The following is a 10757-nucleotide window of genomic DNA, read 5'->3' on the forward strand; positions in this document are numbered from 1 at the left end:
CCAAAACTCTACTCTACTTGGCTCATTTACCATCTTAATCCCACAGTTTCACGGTTGATTCGATATTGTATGTACTGAGAGTACCCCTCTTTCTCCTCCCTCTCTTTTATCCATGTTTAAAAATACATATACCCCCCTTATATGTCTTAGCTACTTACACTAATAGCTACTAATAACTAGTAGTCATCCGTGATTTATCTCTTTCATATTGGCCTAGGGACGGATTGGCGGGGGGTGGAGGCGAGCGAATCTTGTTGCCACATATTTAAAAATACATGGTTTCCTCGGGACGGTGATATGGTTAAGACATAGAATATTGTCACATGAGGTGTTATGATAGAAACTCGACATGTCCGAGTGTAATACCCCGTTCTGAGATTCTGGTTAAATATAGCTTAAAAGGTTAGATGGTACTATCTATATCACCAAGGTGCATCTTCTTTTTCGGAAGCCCAAACTTAAGAACTCCAAAGTTAAGCGTGCTTGGCTTGGAGAAATCTAAGGATGGGTGACCTCCTGGGAAGTTTTCCAGGGTGCGTGCGAGTGAGGACAAAGCACGTTGAAAGGACCTCCGGTGGTCTGTGGAGCTAGTCGACAACCCGATGGGCAATTCTGATAGCGTTACTGGTTCGATCCGGGTGAGGCCCGTCCGGGTCGGGGCTTTACAGATGGTATCAGAGCGACCTTGCGACTGCGAGTGCGCCTGTGGCATGAGCACCCAGGGCACCACCTAGCAAGGGAGATTCTGGGATTTGTCTGTGGTGTGATTCGTGGTTACACAACGAGGACGTTATATCTTTAAGTGGGGGTGATTGTAATACCCCGGTTCTGAAATTCTGATTAAATATGACTTAAAAGGTTAGATGGTACTATCCATATCACCAAAGTACACCTTCCTTTTCAGAAGCCCAAACTTAAGAACTCCAAAGTTAAGCGTGCTTGACTTGGAGAAATCTGAGGATGAGTGACCTCCTGGGAAGTTTTCCAGGGTGTGTGCAAGTGAGGACAAAGCACGCTGAAAGGACCTCCGGTGGTCTGTGGAGCTAGTTGTCAACCCGATGGGCAATTCTAGTGGCGTTCCCGGTTTGGTCCGGGTGGGGTCGTCTTGGGCTGGGGCGTTGCACCGAGCATATCTTTCTCCATGCCTTGGCCACATGTACTAATTGCTGGTAGCTATCCGTGATTTATATGCTCCGTGTTGACGGACGAGGCGCTGGGAGCCAGTGAATTGCCTTTTACCACATGTTTAAAAATATGTATCCTCTCTACAATTATACTCTATTAAATTGCATACATACTTGAATTTGGATATTTAGTCCCTAATAAAGTGAATTATATACCTTGATAAAGAATGTAAAATAATAAGTCGATTTTACCCGATTGGAGTCAATTGTACTCGATTTCTTGAGACAATGAGACCAATCGAGGGAGTCTCGTACATAGTGGTTCTATTGATCATAACATTCTCAATTAGTGTTTAGCTTATATCTAAATGTACCCCATAATATACAAATCATACTGATATTATGTATATATATATCTTTATTGGAGCCAATTATGCTCTAATTTTTTAGGCATCAAAACCTATTGAGCTATATATATATATTCAAATTTTGTATAATTATATCCAATTAAACTATATCTAGACTTGATTTTAAATATTTTGTACGTAATTATACCAACAAAACAAAAAATTAACAACAATTTTTAAAACAATTTCTTGATCACTAAGTCATATGTATGTCAACAATATCATATTTGTTGACATTAGTACTACATCTGTTTTATCATAAAAAAACCAATCATAAAAAAAACCAACAGTACAAAACTTCATGCAAAGGCAAAATTAAAACTCTCATCGTACTACATCTGTTTTACCATAAGAAGCAAAAGACAAGATAAATTAGTCAAATATATTTTTTCAACAATCTATTATCATCTGATAATATAGTTAATGCAACACGGGCCCTATAAGTGCTCATCTTGACATCATTTGCCACAATCTAGAGTTGCACCTTGATGACGACACTATTCTCTCAATACCTCATGACTGTCTATGTCTAATCCTGAAAGATGAAGTATACAACCGGCCAAAAAACGTGCCTATAAAAAAGGGAATGGTTTAATATTACGATCTTAAGATTTATTGGAGTAGAATATTGTCAAGCTCACGCAAACTTTAGTCGTCTAAACTGCAAATGAATCATGATTTGAATTCTACACTCTGAAATTGCTTTCGGATGTTTTAAAAACAAGCAAATACCAATGCCACCTGTCATTAATTGGGAAAATGATATATCTACATTTTCTAAATAGATCTTCATTCACTTCCTTCAATCTACTCCTAGTCGTGGATGCCAACCTCGAAAGAAAAGCTCCGTAATCCATGTAGCGTATTTGCCTGTGTTTATTGTATAGCTCCAAGTGCTGAAACACTTTTTGCTACACATTCAAAACAAGATATAATTATGTATCTTAATCTAATAAGAAGTAAAATTAAATATCAATGGTCGAATATTTAAATTGGCTATGAACCTGCACAGTTGTGTCCATATAGTAAATCTCAAATCCAATAGTTAGATTGTGCTTTTGTATAATCCTCACAAAAACATTTATGATTTGACTTCCAACAGGCTCACCAAACAAAAAAGAATGAAATATAGATCCAGTTATGCTCAATAACTCATTTTGCCAAATGACAACACTATACGAAGAAAAAAATAATTTTCATTATAAAATTTGAGAAAGAAGTGTTACAACAAAAATTAACATATCGAAAATAAACGTACTCAAATTCCTCCCTAGAGAGAAAGTCTATCAACAACTTTCTCTCTTCTTTAGATGCTTCTTCATACTCACAAAAATCGGCTCTCCCTTTATATGAATCATTTTAGTCTTGGCAGGACTCTTGTCGTCCTTGTCCTCAACATCTACCATAAAATTTACCTATGTGCCTACATGGTTAGCAACAATATAAAACTATTAGATTTCAAAATAACGAATCAGGGATTTATACTCCATCTACCCTTTTTTTCCCTTTCTCTTGCATTTTGGTGTTGAGCTAGGCAGCATCACAAACATCGATGCCTTTCTTTTTGGCACAAATCAGCCCTAGTCCTCATAGTATCCACAATAGAAAATTAAAAAAAGTTGATCTTATATGCTTTTGAAGTAACAATGTCACTACCAAAAACGTGCTCTTCTTCCAATCTATCACCATTGTGCCTCTCATCAGTTGAAGCTTCCTCGAATTAGAATCTACCAATCCTGTGTTTTCTTTATCCAATTGAGAAAGAACATTTTTTTTACTATCAAATCATCCTCATCACCAAAGTTAGCAGTTAGCCCAACGTTCACTTCCACATTCACATAGCCGAGAAATCGAACATGTTCATTCTCACCACCGACTTCAATCTCAACATTCTTATTCTCTTCAAAATTTTTCTCACCATCTAAATCTTCACTAACTTTTTCTACCTCCTTATCATTACTTTTTCTGCACTACTTGGTTCAATCATCCTCATCGTATTATCAAATCCAGAATATCTCACACAACATTACACCTGAAAAATAAGAGTAATATAGTAAAAAAATATCTTATCATCATTACTTAACATAATAATTTCATTATTTCTATATTTATCGAAGAACTTCCTTGCTTGCCACTTAACAGTATCTTATCCTTTAGAAATAGTACTATATCCAACACGTTTTCACAATTATAAGTAAAACATCACTTTTAAAATCATATTTACAAAAGAATATATTAAAAACATAGCAACTTATCCTAGTAAAATCAATGACTGTAAATAACCTCTCAGCAACATCATGTTTGATTGAAATCTTACTCTGTTCCCAGCGAAACAACTGGGCGGAACCACATAAAGAACGTGAATGTCCAAATGAAAGAATTCTTTCATATAACTATGACGGAATACATAAAGAGATTAATATAATAATATGAAACATATCAAAATCGCAATTCAAAATTTAAAACTCACCATCAAGCCAACAGTACAACCGTCTATATACATTTTGTAAGATCAATGCACTAGAGGGGGGGAATGAATAATGTTCCTGACTTTTTCACTTTTTTTTTACGTAAAACACCGAACACGCAGTGGAAATAAAGAAGCTAAGTAAAGGAAGAAAACAAAGAGCCAAGCTGATACGGGTTGGTTTTACTTAGTTCAGAACCTGCGACAATTTCTACTCCAAGGCTTGCGATTGACGATTGGTTACATTAGACAATTCAATATCAATTTGTAAATTACAAGTACAAAGATGAGTATAATAAGATTATAATTTAAGTGTTATAAACAAAAATTATACCAATGACTTAAGGATTCAAAGAGTCATGCTTTCGATCGTCGGAGTCATGTCACAAAGTCGTAGAGTCGTCTTTGAAGCAGCGCGCAAGAGAGAAATCTCAATTCAAGTTCTATTTTGCTCTCCGGCTGAATACTGCTTTTATAAGTTGTTGAAGGCGCCTCCAGCTATATATTTTATCCCATTCTCCTCGGTCGTGATCAACACCGCATTCTGCGAAGTTTATCCCTTTAAAGGCACCTTCCAAGAGCTCCAATAGGTGCCACCAATGCTCCATGGTACTTTCCATGTGCTCCAGGGCTCCTCCCCATGGTGAAAACCTTATCCGCATGGTTTATTTGTACGAGGGAGCCTTAGCCCTCTCCAAGGTGCCTCCGCGTCATTTAAGTACCTGCAAGGCATGTTAGTCTAAATAACAAAGATACCCTATAAAATAAAGTTAGCATAATAAAATATGATTAAATTAACAGTCTCTAACTGTCTGGTTTTGACTTTCGGATTTTCTTGAAACCCTAGGTCGAATCAACGCCTATTATTCCCTCAACGGGGAATGCGTCCTCACCTACTTCTCTCAGGAGAGTTTACATTTTTCCAAAAAGCTTTGACCATTTGGACTTTTGCTGAGTATTTGAGACTTCGGGACTTTCACTTAGTGTCCTCAACCTTAGGATTTTTGCCCTACGTCCTTGACCAGCCAAGACTTCGCCCAGCCCCACAGACTGGGACTTTATTGGCTAGTCGTAACTAAGACTTCATAGTCTTAACTGGACTTTTACCTTACCTAAGATCACTTAGGACTTTCTTGCACACTTAGTTAGACTTATTAGAATAACAGCACAGCTTAATTTTGAATATTTGTCAATATCAAAACTCAAGTTAGATTATCTAGTGCTTCCAGCATTAACACATTTTGCCCCCAATCTTTCCTTTGCCATTACTGCTATCATATCTCTTTCAATTCTTAAATTGAAAAAGATAAAATACGAACACAGTCATAAAATTGTAATTTAAACATTTTATTCGAACTAGTAGAATTGACACCATAAAAAATTAGAACAATTTATCCATTCATACCATAAAGTATAAATCCTAAAAATTTTGGGGTATTAAGTGCTTAAATTAGGTACATTACTGTTAGTGTGTGCACTTATATGCCAAGACACTCCTTATGTATTTTGTAGATAATTATTTAATAAATGCAAGAATTTATCATTAATTATTTATTTTTCTGTACGTATATGATTAATGATAAAGTCCCACAGATTAATGGGTATATTAATCTGAAAACAGTCCTTGATCGGATAGATATCTAGAGGGGACATGGATATCTAGATCAACGCTCAGTATGATTAGGTCGAGATAGACCGGAGGGATGGATATCCAAGTTATACTTGGGGGTGCCTTGAGTTTAGAGGTACACTGGACACGACCCGCTCAAGAAGAGACCACATATTAAGCATCATTGGTTATTCCTCTTATGAACGAGTGTAACTAATCTTTTGACTTGAGACCTTCATTTATTCTATGCGTGGAGTTATGTGCTTTGACACCGTTAAAAGCAGTCTTTAATCGGATTGTGATTAATATGGTAGTTGGGTGTATGACAAAACGTAAAGAGAATATTGTTGAGTCAATAGAGGATTCATCGCTCTCTTGGATTAGGAGTTAACATCCTGGACGCTTGATAGAGATATTAGTGACTCAAAATCCATGGCCATGGGATGAATGATTTATCATTCAAGAGGAGTCTATTATATCTTGGAAATCAAGTAAAACAATTAATTTGGTAATGATGCATAATGTATCGAATTAATTGGATGTAAGCTTTAGATGAAGAGATTGAATTACACAGTAATCAGTTCATAGTGGTTTACAGTTTATGACTGATATTAATTTTATCGCGTTGGGTGGCTAAAAACTGTTGCTAGACGGTTACCTTAGTCTGTGTATGGATTTACACTGCCTTCATGTATAAAACCTAGAGGATTGCACGCATAACATGTAGACATGAACAATGGTATCGGAAGCTAGTCGAAATCAAGATCAAATATGGATTTATTTGATACAAAGAAGAGAGAATTCGAATAGCCATAATCATGATGATTAATGGAGAATTCGAAGAGTCATCATAATGATAATTAATGAAGAGAATTCGAAGAGTCATCATAATGATAATTAATGAAGAATTTGAAGAGTTATCATAATGAAGGTTATAAATGAAGAATTTATGGAGCCTATAACTCTTCATCTTCCTTATTAATGAAGATCATAAATGATGAATTAATTGAAAGTTTAACTCTTCATATTCCTTGGAAGCTATAAATAGCCATCCTCGGAAAGATTCAAGGTAAGGATTTCATTCTCTCTGTTTCTCCTTCGTCAACTTCGTCTTCCACCGGAAGAGATCGGTAGTGCTTCCAAGACTTTGTCGATCCAAGTGGCTAGCACCTAACGGATCGTATCAAGTTCGTGATCTAGTGCGCGTGAATATCGCTAGAGGAGTCACACATGGGGCTATTATTTGTCTTATTTGTCTATCTGTCTGTGATATCATTCACACCTATCGAGGACTCAAGGTATGTTTTATATTACTTTTGTGTAAAACTATATGTACCACGAAAAGATCCATGATTCATTATATGTCTTCCGCTGCGCTCCGAACCCAACAATTACTCAGTTTATTGATAATTCATTACAAAAACTCACATATCTTATTCATTTTTTGAATTGAAAAACACGCAATACAAACTCATTAATAAAATTACAATTCGAACATTGAAACTTAATTTTATTCAACCTTACAAAATAACAATACATGAAGTAAAGCTTTAATTTTTCACACCATTGCACATAAACATAGACAAACAATAATCTTAATTTTATTCTACAAACAGGAATAAATAAATTAATCGAAAATTTAGGACATGAAAACATAATTTACTTTCTACTCGAATACGTTGGTTTTTGCATTCGAAATACAACACAAATGTCCCCTGTAGCAATCCCTATGTAGTTGGCTTGTGACACGTTCGAACTAGCAAAAGATGGAATTGGAACCGGAAAGAGCTCGTCGTCTTCCTTACTGGTGCCGAGCCGCCCAAATGTCCCCCTTCCCCAAGAGAACAAGCTTCCATCCGCTGAAGCAAAATGAAAATTACATAGAAGATACAAGACTACGGATCGAGGGGATGAACCGTATGTTTGGGGGGAGAGAGGTGAGGATACCAGTAAGAACGAGAGTGTGAGCTTCTCCGGCGGCGACGGAGACGACCTTGTGAGACATACTTTGATCAGAATTTTCGATGGCGGCTAGCTGCGCAATTTGTGTTCGCTATACGGATCGCCGAAATTCATGATTTTTAATCCGCCGGTAGAGGGGCAGCGAGGATAAGGACCAATGAAAAAGACAAAAATAAATAAATAATTAAAAATCAATTTGATATGACTTTTAAACGAAAATTCTTTGATGAATTTTTTTTATTTTGATTCAGCACAAAAATTGGTCCAGCACTTTGCTTTGGGGTCACAATACGATTTTTCAGGAATATCCATTTATAAATATAAAACTATGTGCAACTTCAGTACTTAATTTATCAAATTGTCGAATTAAATATAAATATACCTAAATAAATTAGCATTGGTCTTTGGAAAACATTACATTAATGCTAATTTATTTAGGTATATTTATATTTAATTAGCATGTAATGTTTTCCAAAGACAAATGCTAATTTATTTAGGTATATTTATATTTAATACGACAATTTGATAAATTAAGTACTGCAGCTGCACACAGTTTTATATTTATAAATGGATATTCCTGAAAAATCGTATTGTGACCTCAAAGCAAAGCGCTGGACAATTTTTGTGCTGAATCAAAATAAAAAAAAAATTATCGAAGAATTTTGGTAAATTAGAGAAAAATCCTCAATCATAATGTTAACTTTGCATGTAATCCTCATGTCTAAAAAATTTTGTTTTCACTCCCTGCATGCAAAGTATTACTTGTTTCAACTCCCTCATGCAAATATTGATACCTAAATTGTCCCTGAGATTTTTTAGGTACAAAAAGTCCAAAATTGAGTACAAAAAGTTCAAAAACGAATATAATTTTTTTTAAAGTCGGTACTTTATATTAAAAATCGAATATATTTTCTATCAAAATTGTCCCTCTTATTTTTTAGGTATAAAAAGTCTAAAAATAAGTATAATTTTTGTTAAATTCAACACTTTACACTATAATCTAGTATTCTATACTAGGATCTAGTATATTTTCTATCGAAATTAACCCTCATATTTTTCGGTACAATAGTCTAAAAATGAGTATAATTTCTATTAAATTTAGCACATTAAATTAAAATTGAGTATATTTTGATGTGAAAAAAGAAACGTACTCAATTTGATAGAAAATATACTAGATTCTAATTTAATATACTGAATTTAAGAGAATTTATACTGATTTTTGGACTTTTGTACCTAAAAATATCATGGGCAATTAGGTAAATATGTTTGACTGGGGAGTGAAAATAAAGATTTTCATAGATGGGAACTGCATGCAAAGATTTGTTTACTAATGGGGACTGCATGAAAATTTTTCCAAGAATTTTCGTTTAAAAGTCATATCAAATTGATTTTTAATTATTTATTTATTTTTATCTTTTTCATTGGCCCTTATCCCTCGCTGCCCCTCTACCGACGAGTTAAAAATCGTGAATTTCGGCGATCCGTATAGCGAACACAAATTGCACAGCCGCCACCGAAAATTCTGATCAAAGTATGTCTCACAAGGTCGTCTCCGTCGCCGCCGGAGAAGCTCACACTCTCGTTCTTACTGGTATCCTCACCTCTCTCCCCCCAAACATACAGTTCATCCCCTCGATCCGTAGTCTTGTATCTTCTATGTAATTTTCGTTTTGCTTCAGCGGATGGAAGCTTGTTCTCTTGGGGAAGGGGGACATTTGGGCAGCTCGGCACCAGTAAGGAAGACGACGAGCTCTTTCCGGTTCCAATTGCATCTTCTGATAGTTCCAACGTGTCACAAGCCAACTACATAGGGATTACTTCTGGGGCTTACCACAATCTTGGCTTACTAGGCATAAAACGTGTCTAGCCAAATCATTTCTTCACGTAATTAGTAGTCCTCCAGTTGTTCTGATTACCACCTTTTTACTTCTTCAGATATGCATTTGTCGATGATCCTTAAGTTGAAAGTAAAAATTAGGTTATGCACTCAAAGCTTTAAGTTCTGCATTTAAAAATGAAAGTCAAGTTCTGCTCCTCTCCGATTTTTACCTTCAAAGTTGAAGGAATTGTTTTGGACGATCGGGGGAAATTTCGCTAGAAGTAAGAGGAGAGTCGGAGGAGTATAAAATGAAGAAAAAAGGATGATTGGTAAATTGAAGCAAATAGGGAGTTGAAGAACAGAAAGACATTTGGTTCGGGAGTGAGAACTATAGAGTTAAAGTTGCAGGTAGGGATTTAAAGGCAATTTACTTTTTTTTAATCTATTTTTATTTTTATTTTATTTTTTAAAACTCAAGTTTACGAAATAAAAATAAAATAATTTGACTTTGAGGTTATCTTTTCCCGTGTAAATGTTGAATTTTCTTTTCTATGGCGATAGAATGCCGCCCTAAAGCTTAGGAATAAGAGTGTTTCTTACCATACCTTAAATTTATTATTTTTTAAAAAATAATTTAAAAGTTTATAACATAAGTGCGAGACTAGTTCAATAATTTACACGGGCTATGAGCTATGAGTATGTACACCGTTCTTTTTAGATGAATATAGTATTATAAATAAAGTGAATTAAGTTTGGTGTTTGACTGTCTATAAAAATCTATTTATGTTCATTTAATAGTCAGATAAATTAAATGAATAAATTTTTTTAAAAGAATTATTAATTAAATAAATAATCTTAAATATATAGTGTCCTGTTAGTTAATATTTGTAAATAATGATCATAAATAATATTTGTGAATAAATTTATGAATAATGTTCATCAATAAAAATAAATAAATAAATTTATATTATCAATTTTAATAATTAACCAAATAATTTAAAATATAAAAATTTTAAATAATCAAAGAATCAAAATAGTTTGAATTAAAAGATCAGTAATATCTAAATCAATCAAGCTCTTACAAAAATAAGCCAAGTTTAAATAATAATTTCGATGACTTAATTTAATTTAGGCTCCATTTAATTTGATTTAATTATTTTATTAAATAAATTTAAATTAAAAATTTAATAATATCTAAATGAATGAAACTCAAGCCCTTAAAAAAAAACTCAAAGTTAAATTTGAATAATAATTTTAACAATTTAATTTTTTTTCATGCTCAATTTTAATTTGACTTTATCCTATCAAATAAAATTTAAATAATATAAAGTTTGTTTGACTCGTTTACCACGAACGTAGGAGGTTTTTT

General features: G+C 34.1%; 1 protein-coding gene and 1 long non-coding RNA gene across 2 annotated transcripts; one reads left to right on the plus strand and one right to left on the minus strand.

The window, feature by feature from the left end:
• Nucleotides 1-7226: 7226 nt before the first annotated feature.
• LOC122012028 lies at nt 7227-7700 on the minus strand. Its single transcript, XR_006120091.1, has 2 exons — nt 7555-7700; nt 7227-7466 (listed from the first exon to the last, which is right to left on the minus strand). It is a non-coding gene; the product is annotated as an uncharacterized LOC122012028 (long non-coding RNA).
• Nucleotides 7701-9021: 1321 nt separating this feature from the next.
• LOC122011981 (RCC1 and BTB domain-containing protein 2-like) lies at nt 9022-9596 on the plus strand. Its single transcript, XM_042568428.1, has 2 exons — nt 9022-9160; nt 9249-9596. The coding sequence occupies exons 1-2, from the start codon at nt 9103-9105 to the stop codon at nt 9434-9436; spliced, it is 246 nt and encodes an 81-aa protein (XP_042424362.1). The 5' UTR covers nt 9022-9102; the 3' UTR covers nt 9437-9596.
• Nucleotides 9597-10757: the final 1161 nt, after the last annotated feature.

Source organism: Zingiber officinale, chromosome 8A (assembly GCF_018446385.1).
Source record: "Zingiber officinale cultivar Zhangliang chromosome 8A, Zo_v1.1, whole genome shotgun sequence".
NCBI classification, from domain to species: Eukaryota; Viridiplantae; Streptophyta; class Magnoliopsida; order Zingiberales; family Zingiberaceae; genus Zingiber; species Zingiber officinale.

Excerpts from the sequence above, each read along its gene's own strand:
- LOC122011981 (XM_042568428.1), top strand. The coding sequence starts at position 9,103 with ATGTCTCACAAGGTCGTCTCCGTCGCCGCCGGAGAAGCTCACACTCTC. Across the intron at positions 9,161-9,248 it reads TCACACTCTCGTTCTTACTG|CGGATGGAAGCTTGTTCTCT; the intron begins GTATCCTCACCT and ends GTTTTGCTTCAG.